This window comes from Fukomys damarensis, unplaced genomic scaffold (genome assembly GCF_012274545.1).
Source record: "Fukomys damarensis isolate Sample0158 unplaced genomic scaffold, DMR_v1.0_HiC HiC_scaffold_16, whole genome shotgun sequence".
NCBI lineage: Eukaryota > Metazoa > Chordata > Mammalia > Rodentia > Bathyergidae > Fukomys > Fukomys damarensis.
In genome coordinates, this window is record NW_022900928.1 from 41,132,790 (window position 1) to 41,151,924 (window position 19,135).

Genomic DNA, 19,135 nt, shown 5'->3' on the forward strand with positions numbered 1-19,135 from the left:
TTTTTTTTTTTTTTTTTTTTTTTGGTACAACAGATCGAACTCTGGATCTTGTGCTTGCGAGGCAGGCAGCAAAACCACTGATATAAATCCCCGACTCCAACTATGATATAATTTTTGACTCAAGTTGGTCCTTTTTCTTATATACAAATTGCCTGAGACAGACAGACAGAGAGAGAGACAGACAGAGAGACAGATGGGGTAGAGACAGAAAAAGGAGAAAATAAACAGTCTCCAAAAGAAACTATTAGTTCTAAAGACAAAGCTGGTGAAATTATTTTTCTATAAACTAAAATGATAGCCAAAATTATAAAACCCATTCTGATTTTATATTGAAATTTCCTTATGCTTCTTTCAAATTTTTTCTATTATAAGCCGTTATCCTTCTATACTTTCTTAAAGTGAAGCTTCTTCTATTTTCAATGCAAATGTTTTTCTATACAAAAGTCTTACAAGTCAAAAGGACATGTAGCTGTTACGGAGAAAGAAAAACAACTGTATTACAGCATGATGTTTCTGCCCCCATTTTTTCTACCTTTCTCTTCTGTCAAATGCACAGGGACAAGAGACAGCCACTTCTCAACTATCTGTCTGTTTAGCAAAGTTAAAGTGCAACATAAATGGAATTCAGAATTACACACAAACAGGTCCATGAGCTGCTAATGGCAGTGCTGTTGAGAGAACAGGTCACCAGATGAAAAGCTGTGAAATTTCACCTGTGACCTCTACCAAGTCCACCTGTATCCAGAGCCTAGAAATGAGGAATTTAAACAATATTAAACACTGTCTCCACTTTACCACACAGAATTATTGTAAAAGGTAAAAGTATACCAAATGAAAGTGGTTTTACTTCTTTGACTGAAAAACATTATTTAAGTGGAAATATTTTTAATATATTTAAATAATTTTTGATATTCATGTCTACTCATTATATTCTATTCATTAAGGCACAACAAAGCCTCCAGTTACAAAACATTTGATATTTTATCATAGTTACACTTTCGTCCTTCAATAATAATGATGTGGACACCGGAAAGATAATGAGAGTACCGTAGAATTTATTTTGCACAGCAAGGTTAACTTGTAGTTAGTTCAGTGGCACTGCTCATGCCTCACAAGTAAGGGTCCTGAGTTCGATCTGATACCAAAAAAAAAAAAAAGATCTTAGCATGGTTAACTTGAAAGCTAAGAGAAGACTAGTTTCTCCTGCATCATGTGTCCAGCACATCTGAACACAATTATTGAATGTTTAGTCACCTCTCAACACCTCCTCTTCATCAAAAAATAACCGTTGCAAACCTTACTTCATTCTTCCTCATCATTAAAACATTTTTAATTTGTCAACATTCCTCCTAAAATTAGAAGCCAGATATTGTACTTGTGGCCTGAGCATACGAAAACTTTTTGAAAAGAAACAATACACATAGCAATGATACTTTATCACCTAGTTAGAATTTTTTTCAGACTTTCCCCAATGACATATATTACAACTAACTCTGAATATAGGATATTCAACATCAAGACTTTTCTCTCATGTCTGCTAAACATAGCCTGCATAAACATAGTTTATTTCACTCCTCCTGAATTAAATCTTGATTCTTATTAAGTCTTCTTAATTGAATCGATAAAACTGTTTTTAAATTCTATTACCTTAAAATACTAGCAATCTTAGCTAACAGCTCTTCTTTTAATTACTGTTTTCAACTTTCAACAGGTCAATTCCTAGACTTTTTATAAGGGAAAAAAGCTATCAATTCTAAGAGAAAGACTCTCGGTGCAAGAAAATGGTCAAAATAAATACCTAAGAATAGATTACTCGGTAAAGATGGACTAAATGGATGATAGTATGATGCAAGATATTTATCTAACCTTCCTGATGTGTCTTAAACTTCTCACAGGGTTTAACCGATCAGTGAATGAACCACACTAGTTCAGCTGCTAAAGAATAATAAATTAAATCAAATGTAAGATGATGTATTTGTTGAACTCTCTTTTCTGATATTGAATTCACCACTTTTAATTTTCAAATGTTATAAATTAAAGTTTTACATCGTGAGTTGCCATTCGGTCACAAAGGAAAAGGACTGTAATAAAAGGAAAATGTAATTCAAATTTAATTTTTCCCTAAAACACTGAGCTAAGAGCAAAATATCACATTTTGGATTTAAAAATAGAGGTATACTTTCAAGTGAACAAATAAACTTGTATAAGAATATTCACCACAGTATGATCTGTGATAACAATAAATTAATATAATTAAAATGTCCAACAAGTGAGAAATGGAAAATAAATTATGTTACACATTATGGGTACTATATAATCATTAAAGTAAAATAAATTAATCTCACAAAATAAAAACGAAATAATAATGTCCTTGCTCTATTACCATTCTATTATCCTTGGTGAATTAACAATGTATACATTTATATATGTACATATTTACATAGATGGAGATATAAATGAAATAGATTCAGGTGGATATCCATTAGACATAGAGAAAAATTTCTTTTTCTGTTACACTATTACTATCCAATGTACAGAAACAGATATTTTAAAATTTTAATTGAGGAGCAAAATGGAAGATGGATAAAAAGTGGGGAGAGGTTCAGAGGTTTCCCTATTTTAATGTAAATACTAATTTGTTTCATTTACACTACTAGTTTCTTTAGTCAGAATGGGTAGATTCTCATTGTCAGGTTTCGAGTTACATCTTTCTCACCTAGTTCTTTGTACCAAAACAGCACTGTATTTGCCCAGTACATAAAACTGTTGTTCCTGAAATTGAAGCAGTCAGGTAGAGCTCCTGAATTTCTTGCCATTTCCAAGGCTCTAACACTTACATTGTACCACTTCTCTGGCTAAGCAATGTGTCTTGGTCTTGAGTAAGTGTTGCGTTAATTCTGTTTATTTCTTCTTTGTAAAAGAGAATCTTTTTTGCCCATATCATGTCTTGTACTCTACTTTGAAGATAATGATACACAGTGTATCAACTACCACTATTCTCTTATTTTGTTATTACATTCTTTTGTTTATAAAAGAAAAAGAAAAAAAGAATGTATTTTTACAACTAAGTATCAAGAACTCAATAAACACTAAAACTTCATGAACATGATTAACGTAATGTCTAATGCTACTTTTTAAAAAAATACAAGGCTCTTTATTTTGTATAAAGGGAAAAGGAATTTAAAGAAAAAACTGAAGAAAAAATGGAAATAGAGCTTTTGCAAGCGGGAAGGGGAAGGTCTGGAAGTAGAGAGGATACAGAGAAGAGAGAATGAAGATGTGTTTTGTGCGTGTGCGGATTCCCCACATGAGAGGCAGTATGATGTACTGCGAACATGTAGTAAGGAAAGCAAATAGAAAGGTGGAAAGAAAAGAAAGTGGGAAATAAGTATTACTTTTAAGTGCTGATAATATAAAGCAATTTTCCATTTCTACTTTTATAGATTTTTTTAATTGTTGCATTATTGTAAGCATCATTTTCATATTGGAAAAATGCCTGCCAAGCTTGTAAAATTGCCTTGCAAATCTTTAATGGCTTAGGGCAGAACCTTTCAGAAGCGGAGCATTAAGCTACTGATCTTTTCCTCCTAAACTTTTAATAAATGATAGCATGTTAATCTACAGCACAAGATTCAACAAAATGGGACAGGATAGGAGCAGGAAAAAGGGAAGCGATAATGACGGATATTACGGACTTCTAGGAAATAAAAAGGGGTTTAGATAAGGTAAGGAAGAAGTACTGGGTTATAAAACACAAACTTTCTGACTCTCTAGCAATGGGTTCCCTAAAACATTGCAGTTCATCTATCCTGTGGTCCCAGGGATAGGTGATATCCCAGATTTCTTATGGCTCTGTTATCTTATATGTCATTATGACACTTGGCAAACAATTCCTGAAAACAAAGTATTTCAACGTACATTAAAATATTAACTTAAAAAAGCTAATTCTACCACATACAAAAATTCTATCCACTTACACTCCATCGCCAAGCCTTTTTAACCTTTAATTAGTGTTTGGGGTAGACACAAATTATCTACTATGCTGCACAATTCAGAAGGTTAGGCGAATTATTGCTTTGATTTTTGCTTATCTTTTTAAAAAATCCATCACCCTCTATGCAATTTTACTTTTAATGTTCTCTCATAATTTTAATTCCATTTTCTGGCATTTCATGTATTAACATCATCTCCTTCCCCTTAATCTGACTAAAATCAATTGCTCTACCAAGAAAATGCAAAAGCCCTGTGTTTTGTTACAACAAAAAAAACTTCATTTTGTTCCACTTAAGAACTTAGTAGACAAATACTTTAAATCATAAAACCAACAAATTTCCATTGTAACATTTATATTACAACATTACCTTTTATGTTCATCACATTGTTATGTGATATATATATAAAAATAGAAATAATCTAAGTGTCCCTTTCTGGAAGAATGGATTAAAAATGATGGTAGAGGCAAAGTATGGAATAGTATACAGCAAATAGGAGCAAGAAGCAAAGAAACACAGGTACAAGAGCAGACTGAACACAGCACCAGATGAAAACAAGTAAGAAACTGAATGAGTCCTGTAGCACAGTACCATTTTTTATGAATTAAAATAAATATAAACATAAAATGCAAACAAAACAATAGACAGCACATTGGAAAGGTTGCTATTAACTTGACTCATTGGTAGGAAAACGGATGCATCTTGAGAGCATAAAATCAAGTGAAATAAATCAGACACAAAAGCTTAAATATCACATAGTTTCTCTTACATGAGAAACCTATATCATAAACAAAAAGCAAAATAAAAGACAAACAATAAAAAGTAGGGAAACAGATTGTTCTCAAATGGGAAGGAGATCAAAAAATGGTGGGAGGAAGGGGAGATAAAGTGGATGAAAAAGGAAACTAAGATGTGTTATGTACCTATACCAGCTTCCCACACGGAATAGAAGCACTATGAATGACACACATGTACTTATAAAAGTCAAATATAAGTAAGACCTATTATAAATAGGACAATAGGATTGAAGAATTAAAATGATTAAACTACTGAATTAATAAACAAATTAAATAATGAAAAAGGCAAGAAGAAGTACCACACACATGAGTGAGGAGTATGCTATGAACTACAAGATATATTCAAATAAATACCCTACACTTGACATCCAAAAAAGTTTTTTAAAAAAGAATTCTGTTTATACAGAAAGAATTTACAGTTCCACATACTCTCTATGTGTACTTCAATCTATGAATTGTTTGACAGAAATTTGGAAAAGGCCAACAAATTTGGAGCTAAAATTTGGAGACACTGCCAATTAAAAAGCAATTAACCATAAACATAAATATTTTAAAATTATAATTAAGAAAACAAAAAAATACATTCCCATTTGCAAAATATCCTTTCAAAACATTTCCTATTTCTTGCTTTACACTAACTAAATTAGGAAATGAGGTTTCTCTGTTGTTGGAAATTTTTATAGTCATTAGCAAACATTTACAAATAGATTCTAATATCAAAATACTCTTAACTCCAAATGTTTCCTGAAAGCAATGAGTACTAGTGCTATCATAAATCTGTCAAATATATCTTGCCATTAGAAAGGAAATAACCCTCCTTGAGAGCCTTCCAATCATATCTTCCTCATTTTAGTCAATTCTTCCCTCCACTCCTCTGCCACACAAAAACCCTACTATGAAGAGGTAAGTCACAGTATTTTAAGTCAAACATTGGGTAAACTAAATTGCCATATTTATAAGTCAACAACGTTTCAATACAGACGTGTCCTTTTAATTCAGTTTAATAATACTTAATTTTAAATTGAGAAAATAGCCTTTGAATATTTTAATAATTAAAGATACATTTGTTAAAAGGAAAAGTGAATCCCAGTACTCTAGAGGCTGAGGCAGGAGGATCTCTCTGAGTTCAAGGCCAGCCTGAACTACATGAGTTCAAAACCTGCCTGAACTATGTAGTGAGACCCTGTCTCAAAAATAAATAAGTAGACAGATAGAGAATGCAGAGATTTCATTTTAGATGTTTGTCCACAAAATTCATGTTCTTTTAACAGCAAACCACTCCCATTAATATTCCACTTTTTATAGATATTAATTTATTTGAAATTGGAGCTTAAAGTCATTCACGCCCAGGGAAAAGTGATTACAGATATTTAAGAATAATCAGATTAGTGATATAAAAGGCTTTAACAAATTAAAGTACTTATATCTAAAACCCATGGGCTAAGACAAACATATTTTTACTTTTACCAAGATATACTCAAGATTTAAAACCAGGAGTCTAAGACCAGTTTTCTCCAAGAACCAAAATTAAGGAAACTCCTATAAGCCAGAAATGACACTCTTCCAAGCCTTTCATTTGACTCATTCTTTCACTCTCTTACACTTTAAAACATGGACAAGATGGACATGGCTTAACTGTTCAGTAACAGGTTCCACACCGTCCAAGCTGAGCCCCGATGCTACAGAAAAATGCTATGGATTGTAATTTTGGAACACAGACCATTCCCAACAGCAAATGCCATTCCTCAAGTAGGAGAACCTTCACGTTGACGCTCTACATTCTTGTGGTTTCATATGAATGATTTTTTCCAGTTGGAGCCCATTAATATAGACCACTGATGATATTTGCTATATTTTCCCTCTTTAGATATCCTGAGCTATGGAAAAAAAGAAAAAGGAAAAAGTACCTTTCACCTTTTGTTTGTATAACTCAATGCACTTTACAAATGTGGTTTTAGGTTCATGATTTTCAAAGCCAAGAAAACTGGCAAAACTCAAAGGCCCAAACTAACTCATGATTCGACCCCCCAAAAAAGCATTCATTACTCTATTTCATTAGCATTCTCAATTGGTTCTTTTCAGTTCTTGCTTGACAACTCACTCTCTCCTTAGGACACCTTGGCTAACCTTGAAATCTGTGCTCTCATAGGAGATGGCACAAGTAGTATATTCAAGATAAGATACTAAGAAGAAGGCACATAAGGAAAAGCACACTGGGGGAAAGGGAAGCTAACAAAGAAAACCAAAATTATAGCATAGAGAAAAAATAAACTTGTTTGGGTCACTGCCATTCCAGACCCTTCCAATGGGCCTGAGCTTTGTGTTAATGAAAACACGAAAATCTTATCATGGAGAAAAGGAATGCATTCAAAAAGTTAAATTTATCATAGGTTATTTCTTAAATAAAATATAATAATAAAATGTCTACCTCTTGCTTTAATCTCAGATATATAAAATGCCTTCGAGTATATAACTTATCTCTTTTTGCCTTAAACTATTTCAGACTTTTAATAATTTTGATATAGATCTGTAGATCTTGGATAATTTCTAAATCTACGAAATCCATTAAAATATACAATTTTCCCAAATAAAACATTGTGTTGGATTCACTTATCCATAGTTGAGGTCCACTGTCAAGTTAACCTTTCTAATTTCTAAATATGTACACAAATAACCTTTAAGAAATCTATACCTTAACATTTTTGTCCTTTAGTACCATTGCCCAAACTGAAAAGAAACTATTTTTCACAAGACAATAGCTTTTTACACATCACAAAAAATGCAAAAGTAGGCCGGAGGAGTGGTTACTCCCATCCCAATGATTTGTTCTTCTACATTAGGGACACTATTAGTTATGATATTGCACAGACCATCAAAATCCTCCTCAGTCATCAACCACTCTAAGTATAAAATATTTTGGATGTTAAGTGACTACTTTTTCATGATGAAGGCAAAATCTTCTCTCATTACTTTGTTGAAATTTTCCTTAATGACTTCCTGGACAGCCATGTCGTAACACCATGGGTAGAACTTCAAAACCTTGTTGGACTAATAGGAAAGAGAAACCTATGTAACAACTATCTTTTCCATCTGTGACACTTTCAGTTCCTCAAAGCACATCATTAACTTTTACAACATAATCCTTAGCACATAACTCTGAAATGGTTAGGATCTGTTTGCTGTGTTTTCCTGGGATACAAAATAATAAGGTGAATTATTATTGAAAGTTATGAAGGTTGAGAATGGAGAAAATAAAAGAAGAAAACTAAAATTTTTAAAGCTCTTTCTAGGTAGTAGGTTTAATGCTAGGTACTTTAATAAAAGGGAAATTTACTTATAAATCCTGTTTTTTTCACTTTCCTCTTAAGATAAGAACTCATCTTGGAGAAAAGTAAGAACTTTGACATACAACCTATCAGGAACTTAACGCGATATTAAGCCAATGAGAATAGATCAATGAATGTTGCTCTATTATTTCTTCTAATTTACTCTTAGGATTCATAATAATCTCATAAGATAGATACTATTTCCCTAAACTATTGAAAAATTCCAAGTTTGAATAAAGATTAGTAAAAAGCATTAATTCATTTTGGAATGAAATGTACTCTACCTCAGATTAAAGTTACACCCTAACCACTAACTTTATACTAAAGACAAATAGCAGCATATACCCTTCTTGCTCAAGAAGGGTCAGGGAGGCAGACAGAACTGAAACTAGAATGTTCTAGCTAACCAGCAAACATACAAGCTTATCATCACACATCTGTTTATTAAGCATTGTAATCATAGAATAAAGGACAAATTCCCTGTCATACATGCCATCTGCTATACATCTGGCAAATCCCTTCTCTTTAATGTCTCTGAATTTTTTAATATGTATACTTATAAACACAATAATTTATAATATCATTTAATACTATGCATACAATATCATTAATACCAAATATTATTTAATATGTAGAGCAAAAGTTATGATTTCGATTGCCTATGTAGCAACCACTAAACATTTCCTCATGTAATACAACAAATCTAAGAGTAAAGTTGAAACCTTTTTTCAATGATTAGTTAAATTTAGGCTCAAATAATTAGTTTGCCAAAGTCATAAAGAGAAAGAAGGATCTGAATTATGACTCAAATTCATGTATACATACATAGCTATACATACTGCTCCAAAACTCACGATGTTTTCAACAGCAAACTATAGTTGATTTTCTTCTCCATAAAAGGCAATTTTAGAATCAGTTTCTAGGACCAACACAATGTTTACCACGATGGACACGAAGAAACACTGCCCAGGGAAAGGATGGCCTACAATTCAATTCAGCTTTTCTCTAAGCACATATAGAACAATCTGACTACACTAAGTTTATTTATCAGATGAGATAAATGGACTAGAACAATCCCCACAGTCTGACATACCTTCGTTCTACAGGATCTTTACCCTTCAGGCAGAGTGCTCCCCAAGGAGAAGTAGGTGACTGCTATGATTACAGCCATGACACTATTACTGGCTTCAGCAATGCACAAGATAAAATGGCTCCTCGAAATTGACTGTGTTCCTCTTAGGAGGGAGTTACCTGAAGTCATACTTTTCATGCCAAGATTTAAGCACTCGCTATGAAAATATTGCTGTTATTCAAGGGATGCTAATGTATCTGATATTCTTCTTTGAGGTATGGAGTGAAGAATGTGTAACCACAATGTTCAAAATAATTGTAGGGCAGAACTAAGTTTATAGTTCTACAAACACCTGAGCTGGAGCATCACCATCCTTTCCTAGATGGGCCTGGAAAGGCTCTTGAGTAATGTCCTTCTGGAATGCTAGCACTCAGCTGGAACTCTAAAATTCAGGAGACTAGAATCATATTAATCTCAGATCAATTCCTCAAGGGCTGGGTATTTAGCTCAGTGATGCCGCTGCCTGCCTTGCAAGCACCAGGTCCCAAGCCCATACAAGAAAAAAAAAAAGATTAATTCCTCAAAATTCATACTTAATTTACAGAAGACTTAGAAATATGGTATATGTTACAAATCAAGTATTAACCCCACAGTGTCTTTGTGGGACTGTATTTGGAGATGTAATCTTTAAAGAACTAATTACTGACATCATTGAAATGGATCCTAATCCTGCAATGAGTGTCCTTAGAAGAGGAGACTGGGAAACAGACAGGCAGAACAGGAAGATCATATAAAGATATTAGAAGAGAGCCAGCTACAATCCACGGAGAGAGGCCCTCAGAAGGAACCAACCCTGCTGAAAACTTGATCTGTGACTCCAAAACTGTGAGGAAATAAATTCATTTTATTCTAGTACCTGTGGTACTCCGTTATGACTGCCTTAGCAAACTCATGCAGTAGATAAGATGAGGCAGACATGTCTGACTTGGATTTAAGAACAATCTATGTTATAATCTTACCTTTACTTCTGGCTGAGTACTTATTAGTAAATAAAAAATAAACAAACACACACTCATGCACACGCACAGTCTTATTCAGGAGCACTGTGGTAGGAACCCTAAGTAAGAGGAAGAATTTCAGGTTCTAACACTAGCTCTCCTAACTTGCTGTGTACAGCAGAGTAACAAAGCATGGTCACAAGACACTGGATTTGTTGGCTATGTGACCTCAGGAAAGTTACTGAATCACCGTGAATCTGTTTAACTGTATAAAAAGTGATTATTTCTATCATCTAAGCTTGTTGTAAGTATTAAATATGAGGACTAAATGAATTTATAAAAGAGGCAACAACTGCATCTGGCACATTGTATGCAATCAATAAATGTTAAGAGCTGTTATTAGACTGAACAATACTAAATGGCTGATATTTGATTTTTCTAAGCTACCAAAATGGCAGTTCAACCTAATAGTAATGTTCCCTAGACACAGAGGAGCACAATGGTTCAGAATACAAGTCTGTCCATAAATGAATGAAGAAAATCCAGTGCATACACACAATGAAATATTTTCCCAACTTTAAAAAAGGAAATCCTGTCACTTGTAGCAACATATATGTACGGTGGGGATATTGTGTAAAATTGAATAAACCAGACACAGACAGAAAAATATCACGTAATCTAATTTATATATGGATGTAATGAAGCTAAATTCTGAGAGGAGTGCAATTGTGGTTACCGGGGTGGAATGGAAGGATAGGGAATATAAAATGTCAATTAGATAGGAAGAAAGAACATGTACCAACTTCCCAGAAGAAATGTAAACATCCTGTATTACAAACATGAACTAATAAAAGTAAATGAGATCTGCAGGTCATGGGACCAAAGGTAATAACAATGTATCATACTCTAAAAATTGCCGAGAAAGCAGATTTTAAGTGTTCTGACCACAAAAACTAAGTACACGAGATAATACATACATTAGTTCTCTCCATTACCCATTCCACAGTATGTACATATTTCAAAATATTGTGATATACATAATAAATATACACAAATTTTATTTGTCAATTAATTTTAATAATATAAGTAGAACCTGCAACTAGTATCTTGGGGCAGGAATCCTGCCTCTGTCACTCACTAGTAGATTACAAAACCCCACTAACTCAGTTTCTCAACTGCAAAACAACAAAAAAAAACTAGAAACACTTATTATACAAGATAGATTAATAGATTAAATAAATTAATCAACACAAAGCTCTTAGCCTAATACCGAGCCAGTCATACTGATGTAGTTTGCTATTAATATTTACATTGCTCATTTTTAAATGAAAGAAGTAGCTTTAAAAACATCTGAGATCCAACTTCCAATTCTGTGGTGTACTGAATGGCAGTGATAAAAGAGAGTTATGCAACAGATGTATAAAAAAGCTGTTAAACACTGAGCCCTAGAATTTTGATAAATAGTAAAATCAAATATAATATAAATAAAAATATCTGATATTGCCTTTAAAAATTATCTGAGAATACAAAAGAAATGACAATGCTGAAAATGTATACTTTATCTTGAGCATCAATAAATTTTTCTTAACATCTTAAGTTGCTAAAGATTTCTAAATATTGTTTAATATAAAATGAAAACTAGCATTCCATATAATGTAGAGTTTAACATTTTCCAGAGGAAGAGCGGCCGAATGGAGGAAAAGGGAATGGGAAAAAGAAGCAGCATGATAAATCATGTACAGGTGCAACTTCCCTGTGATGAATGTGACCATTGTGCATATTTAAAATACCAATAAAATAAAGCCACCTCCCCCAACAAGAAACTGATCCAGTGGGTGTGGAGTACATATGAAAATAAAAAATTTTCTGCTTATGTTCCCAGCTCTTCATTACAGGCTAACACTAGACAACAGAGTCAGTAGATCAGTGATCAGTCCACTAATTCTGTAGGTGACCATGAGCAAATCACTTCACTTTCATTATTTATTTCAGAAAAAACTAAAAAGAAATCTATGTAAAGTTCAAAACTCCCAACAACAAAATTCCATGAAATGGTATCTACTGTGAATAGATGACGATTATAATGTGGCTAGGTGTGGTGGCACATGCCTGTAACCCCAGCAAGTGAGACGCCGAAGCAGGAAAATTGCTGCTGGAGTTCGAGGACAGCCTGGACTACACAGTGAGTTCAAGACCAGCCTGAACTTTATAGCAAGACCTGTTTCAAAAAAAAGAAAAAAGAAAGAAAGACAAGAATACAGTGTGATCCTTTCAAAGTAATACAACCCTCTTTGCAAGGTCCCAAGTACTGGAGCCCCACTACCAAACAAATTCATAAACAAACACAAAGCAATACAACCCTTTTTACCTGTCCATAAACAGAAAATGAAATAACTGTTTCAAGGAGTAGAATGGTAGTAAGAGTAAATAAAAACTAACAGTTAAGCTAAAAATAATATTCCCTAAGCTGAAACTACACTGCATACCGTGACAATTCTGGCTAGTAATTATTATTCTGTGCAATAAAAGTAAAGAGTTAATGATCGAGCATCCTTCCAAAATTCACTAGAAACATATATTCCTCTCAGCAGAATCAAAACTTCCCAGACCTTTGTGAAACCAACACTGTCTTAAAGTCCTAGGTCTATTTATTAGAAACACCAGCCCTTGAACTTATTAAGGTGTTCACATGACATCAAACTTCTGTCTCTGTTAAAAAAAAAAAAAAAAAATGTTGTAATATAACTCCTAGGACTCATGAAAGGGTAAATCAGTTACTGCTTCTAGAAGATAATGATTGTCAAAGAAATATCCTCCTTGTGTTTCACTAGAAAGTTAGTAAAAATCTGGTCACTCAAAACTTCCTTCCAAATATGTTACCTATCTCAGCATTTCCAAAGGGGAAGAATTTTTTTCATGACCATGCAGGAGATCTAAACAACATTTTTGAGAAAAAGCCAAAAAATGAAAATTCTCAGCATTGCATCATTATTAGGTTGAAAATGAACACACAAAACATTAGTTTGAAGGGGAAAAAATATATAAAGACAAGATGCATGGAATCTGTTAAGACAAAATACATTCTCTTCCCAAGTTAAAGTATTTATGACCATTAAATGATATTTTTAATGTCAAACTCCATCTCAAAATCTGGAAAATAATGAATATGAGGGATTCTGTGAGCAAGATCTTCTGTTAAACTGCCTCAACATTGAAAAAAACCAGAAAACTAAATTACTCAAGATGCCTCAACACAGTGTTTTCTATTAAACAGCAACTTATTTCCATTCCTTAAAATAAATAAAACAGATTTAATCTCAATCAATAAAGTAATTTATTTAAAAAATTGCTGTGAGAGGGGATGGGTTTTTAATTAATTTGTTTATTTTGATGTTTGTTTTGGCTTTCCCTTGAGACATTTTTTTTTCTTTTAGCCCATTATAGATTCCAAAACTCAGAGCATGTCATAATTAAACATCTCCTAGGAAGTGCACAATCTGATTAGTCCATTAACTCAGGCGTAAACCAACCGTGACCAACTGCCTCCTAGTGTAGATGGAACCAGCCTGGCAAAGAATATTCATGATACATGTTCACAGTACATAATGATTATAACCACTGAGTGTTGGTACACATGCATGACACTTCAACACCTCATTCTTAAAAGATCCCACCCCCGGAGAGCTCAGAGGATAAGGCATAAATTTGAGAGGTTTTTATAGTTTATGCCAACAAGTAGAGCCCATAATTTTCCATCAATATCAACTCATATTTTGTAGAGGAGCAAAAATACCTACATCCTGATATAGTTTTTATCAAGTTAGTTGGCTGGTTAGTTGTGTGCTTGAAAACAAAATGATAACTTTAGATGGCCACACAGGTGAGAATCTTTCCCATACTTGAGTTGTCCAAAATGCAACTTATTAGCCACATACCACCATTCAATATGTTAAATGTACGTGTGGTTACCAAAGAACTTAATCTTTAGATTTAGTAATTTTAATAACTTAAATGTGTTTGTTTGTTTGTTTGAGACAGGGTCTCACTGTTTTGCTCAGGCTGGGGACAAACTCTTTGGCTTAAACAACCCTTCCAACTCACCATCCAGAGTAGCTGGGACTACTTGGAACTCATTTGTGTTATTAGATAACGTTGAAGCACATCTGCAACGACTTAGGTACCATATATCAATCTGCTTTTTCACTTGTAAATTTTATAAGATTAAAAATAAAGATTCATATCCCTTATAAAGATTTAGTGACTGAACCATTAAATGGGTGGGAATAAAAGTACATAGGGTATTTCAAGTAATTAGTAGAAAAAATAAAGTAAAACATCTCATTAATTTTTGAATAATGGCTATATATCAAAATAATAATATTTTGGGTATACTAGGTTATTTATTTTTAAATGAATGTCTCCAGCTTCCTTTACTTTATGACTTACATTATATTTCTATTGGGCAGCAATGATAAGGAGAAATATTAGTCAATGCTTGAGTACCTGAGAGGAGCCAGTGAAACAGTTTAAAAAGTGTACATTAAGAGAGAAAAGCAGAGGTCAGAAAGGACTGCATTTGCATTCTGCTTTTGGCACTGACCACCCAGAACACTTCAGCAAGTCATACACCTTTCTTAGCCTGTATTTCTTGATATGCAAAATGGGAACTGTTTCTTAGCTAAAGCAAAATACTTGTAAATTGCATGGCATATGATAAGTTCGTGTAAGCTGTTTGAATGACGTAATTGTTTTCAATACAAAACAGAGATCTTTACAAAAACATTTACTCCTTCTCCATATCTATGTCCTTGCAAATAAGAGCTATTCTGTGGACACTTCTGGTATTAGGGTAACTTTGTTATCACATATACTTTACAGATGGATGACGGTAAACTTTATACTTAATGCTATTATCAAAATGTGCAGAAAACAGATGTATTATTTCCATCTGTGTTTTTAAATGGTACAAATTGATTTCCAGATATCATCATGATTTTGTGAATCTAAAATGTCTGTGAATCTAGAAGAAATTCACCATATCAGAATATTATATATCCTCTTCAGGATTTCTACATTTCTTTTTTTTTTCTTCCATTGAAGCATTTTATTTGTATGGTTTATTTCACTAGTAAAAGAATGCCAGAATTTTCCCTCCTGTGTGTTTTCATGCTCCATGATGCCAGATGAGTTTGCCAATACAATGAAACCAAACTGACTGGACGGAAGCAGATTATTCTGCCATTTTTCCAGGTCTTTCAGTTGCACATCAAACCTGGGGCTGATCACTCCACACTTGTTTATCCTGCCTGTGATCATCAATGATCTCAAATTTGCCAAAGTAACCATGCTTCATCATCACAGTTAGAAACCGCACGATGACTTTGGAGCATGGCCTAATAAGGACCTGGCGTTTTGCCTCTCTCTTTGGCATTGTGGACGCTCTTAAGAGCATCAGCCAGGACATTCACCAGCACCCATTATGGCGGCCTGGAAAGATGGCGGAAAGTGGAGGATTTCTGCATTTCTGTCATGGTCAAACTGAGAGTTTGGTAAGCTCTAATATGCACTGCTCTGAGACATTAAACTAGCACTTTAGAGTTCTTAAAGATTTAAAACACAGGGACTAACACTATTTATTTTTAAACTAACTTATTTCATTGTTGCATGGTATTTTTCCAATTTGAACAGTACTTGAAAATTCTTATTCCATGAAACTATACCACAGTTACAAGATTAGAACTATAAGCCACAATGAGTCTTCATAAAGCAAATCGTAGAACCACAGAAGTTCCTTTTTTACTAAAAAGCATATATTGGTTGAAATATTTATTTTAAAGTGGTTTAGATGAATTGATGACTCAAACGGGAAATTTCTGGAAAGGATGGAGTTGGAAAGTCATAAATCATCTGTCAGCCTGATATCAAGAAGTAACATCATTCCTTTTCACAAGTACTCTCATAAAATGTTGCATCCTCAACAAAAATAAATGTTGCTTAAAGATCACCTCAGGTGATTAGTCTTATGTTTCCTTGAAAAGTAACTCAATGCCCTTTCTACCACTTTGTCGCCATTTTTGCATGTGGACCTTTTATCAGTGTCTTCATTCATTTCATTACTAGTCACTAAGGCCCCACTGCCAGCAGTTTTTGGACCTCCTCTCATTGTCATACCATCTAAAAAAAAAAAGACTAAAAAATAAACAAATAAATAAATAAATAAAACATTAAAGTGGGATGGTAGAAGAAAGGTAGAAAATATTTTTAAATATTTTAAAAATTTGTTGGCTGCGTGTGTGGGGTGTGTGTGTGAATGCACATATGTATGTATATATGTGTAATCTACATCTTCTCTTACTTGTAACCACAATAAAATTGAAGTTACACAGCATACAAGCTCATAAAAATTAACTTGTTCATTTCCAACATAATTAGTCTCCTTAAAAATAAATTTTTATTTTAGCTTATATTGTGCTACAGAGCTAAAATCCAAAGTTCAACTAGCTTTTTCCAAGTTTTTGCAATAATATTCTAATTCTTAGATTTTATATGAACACAAAATACCTACTGATCCAGAACAAAATTTACCACTGTAATTCTCAAAAGTTTTGTTCAAGTTGTTCATCAAGTTATATAAGAAGTCAAATAATCTTACCACTGGGGAAAGAAATGTTCTGTTCATTAATTCACACCACATGGCAAATTTCCAGAAAATAAGATAAGAATGATAGGCAAGCAGACGTGGTAAATTTATTAGAAAAAAAAAATCTTGTTTTTTTAATTACAGCTGTTTATTCATCAGTTTTCCAACTAAATTATATGGAAGTGGAGGGGAGGGATAAGGTTTTATTCTCTGTGCCCATTACAAAAGCATAGGTTTCAAGCCCAGCATAGTGACACAATCCTCCCTGATATCCCACCACTCTGAAAGGTGGAGGCAGGAGGATCTGAGCTCAGCCTGAACAATTTAGTAACTTAGCCAGACTTTGCCTCAAATTTTTTAAAAATAAAGAAAGAAAAAGGGAGGCTGGAGATGTAGCTTAATGCAAAGCCCCTGAGTTCAACCCCGAGAGCCAAAAAAGAAGTACAGATTTTGTAACAGTTTCTGGATGATTGGGCAGACATTAGATAGATGAAAGAAGTGTTTAGATTTCATAATTTCCAATAAAATGAATTTGTTTTTAGACAGCTTTGTTTGATCCCATTAACTAAAAACAGGTATGAAACATTTAAAAACATAGTGTGAACACTGGTTATGAAGAACAGCATTGTGTTGTATAAAATAAAATATCACTTAATATTAATTTAAACTGCAACTCACTGTAGGCTTACCATGTGCCAGTCACCGCTTGGGGTACTGAGATTTAAAGCCAAATAAATTCTCTATATGTAAAAAAATGAGACAACTAGTTCCATTAAATTAATTTCAAGTAATTTTAAGCAGTCGCTAAACTATGGAAAACCTCTCTTTAAAATGTGTTTTCTTCCTCCATCAAAAAAGAATGGCAGCCAGGGATTTAGCTCAGTGGTTCTGGTGCCTGCTTTACAAGCACAGGGACCAGAGTTTGATCCCTGGTACCAAAAAACAAAAACAAAAAGCAAAAAGAATGGCAAATCTGCTAGTTCAGATTCCCTAATATTTTGCAATATATTCTGTATTTTTTTGCTTGCTGTTCAGAAAATGCAATCTTTTACACAAAGTAAAATGTCATCAGTAAAGCTGTCTTTTGATAAGGGATTAAATAGGAAATGACAAAAAAGGATAAGATCAGAATAGAGAAAAGAAAAATACCTACATGAAGTAAATCACAGCCAAGTATTGCACAATGTCATTCTCATATTAGACCAAAACTCCTGAACCACAATCAGCTGCTAACCTAAGGCAAGCAACTGAGAACTAACTACCCAGAAATGAATAACTGCACTGGACATGTACTTTGTAAGAACCCTCAGTAAAAGAAAACAGTGTAGAAATCCTCTGGATAAGCTGATGGACAGGCCGAAAGCCTTGATAAGTGAAAACAAAAAGCCCTCACGGGTTGATCTTCCACGGAAGCAAAGCCTCCAGGGCACTTTAGAGTTTGCAAAAGGCATCTGGCAAGTTCATTCATTTCACTTTAACAGATGCTATCTTTAGCCCTTTGAAAAAGAATTAATCTTTCTTACCTAGACAAAAGCGAATGACAAATCAAGAAAACCTGACCATGTCAGAAATCAACGAAAGTTTGTGAAGTTTCTTTGATGAAGAGAACTGACCAATGTCTTGCTGCATTAAACCCCTTCCAACAGGTCACCCAAGTTCCACTTACGCCCAACATCTGATGGAGGTAGTGATATTCTGGCCCTTGATTGTACAGCAGGAAGGTTTTCCAAAACAGCAGGACGTTCAGGGAGAGCCAAATGAGCTAAAACAATCAAATGGACCAAAGAAACAAAAATTTAAAATAAACATCACCTTAGGAATGAGGCCACCAAGTATATTTTCTGGACATTAAAAGTTTAATGCAACAGCAATAAGTGATTTCAGGAAGCATTCCCAATTAAGCAAAAACCTGGACACTACTCAGAGGAAAAATCGGCTCTAACCAGTTCCTCCAACCTAAGAACAAGAATTTGGGTCGCAAACTGACCCCCCCCCATCTCCCAAATAGGATAATCTGCAGGTATTCCCGGAAGTACAAAAGAAGACTTCAGATGAGTGGCATCACTCTGTCCTAAGCACACCAATCTGAGAAAAAGAACAAAGGGGGCAAAAAATATCTAAAGGGTTAAGAAAAACTGTTCACTTAAGTAACCTCTTCTCCCTTCCTCCACATCTGTACATCCGCTCTCCCGTCTATGTGCAGGAAAGTTCCCGAGCATAGGGAATGCGGAGGCGGGTGTCATTATCATCTCTGAGTTTTAACAGCATGCACTTTGTTCGTTGAGAAAGTTCGAATTGGAGACGAAACTT

At 33.9% G+C, this 19,135-nt stretch overlaps 1 protein-coding gene and 1 pseudogene across 4 annotated transcripts in view; both read right to left on the bottom strand.

Moving 5' to 3' along the window:
• Nox4 (NADPH oxidase 4) overlaps positions 1–19,032 on the bottom strand; it is a 141,378-nt gene extending 122,346 nt beyond the window's left edge. The window contains exons 1-2 of one of the 4 annotated variants that reach the window (XM_010633719.3): positions 18,978–19,032; positions 18,492–18,587 (exon numbers count right to left, since the gene is read on the bottom strand). In XM_010633719.3, coding sequence (XP_010632021.1) covers positions 18,492–18,587; positions 18,978–18,998 — 117 coding nt within the window. In that variant the 5' untranslated portion in view covers positions 18,999–19,032. The remainder of the gene's footprint in view (positions 1–18,491; positions 18,588–18,977) is intronic. The other 3 variants (XM_010633720.3, XM_010633718.3, XM_019208892.2) reach the window with 3 other exon arrangements.
• LOC104868803 lies at positions 15,311–15,662 on the bottom strand (annotated as a pseudogene).
• Positions 19,033–19,135: the final 103 nt, after the last annotated feature.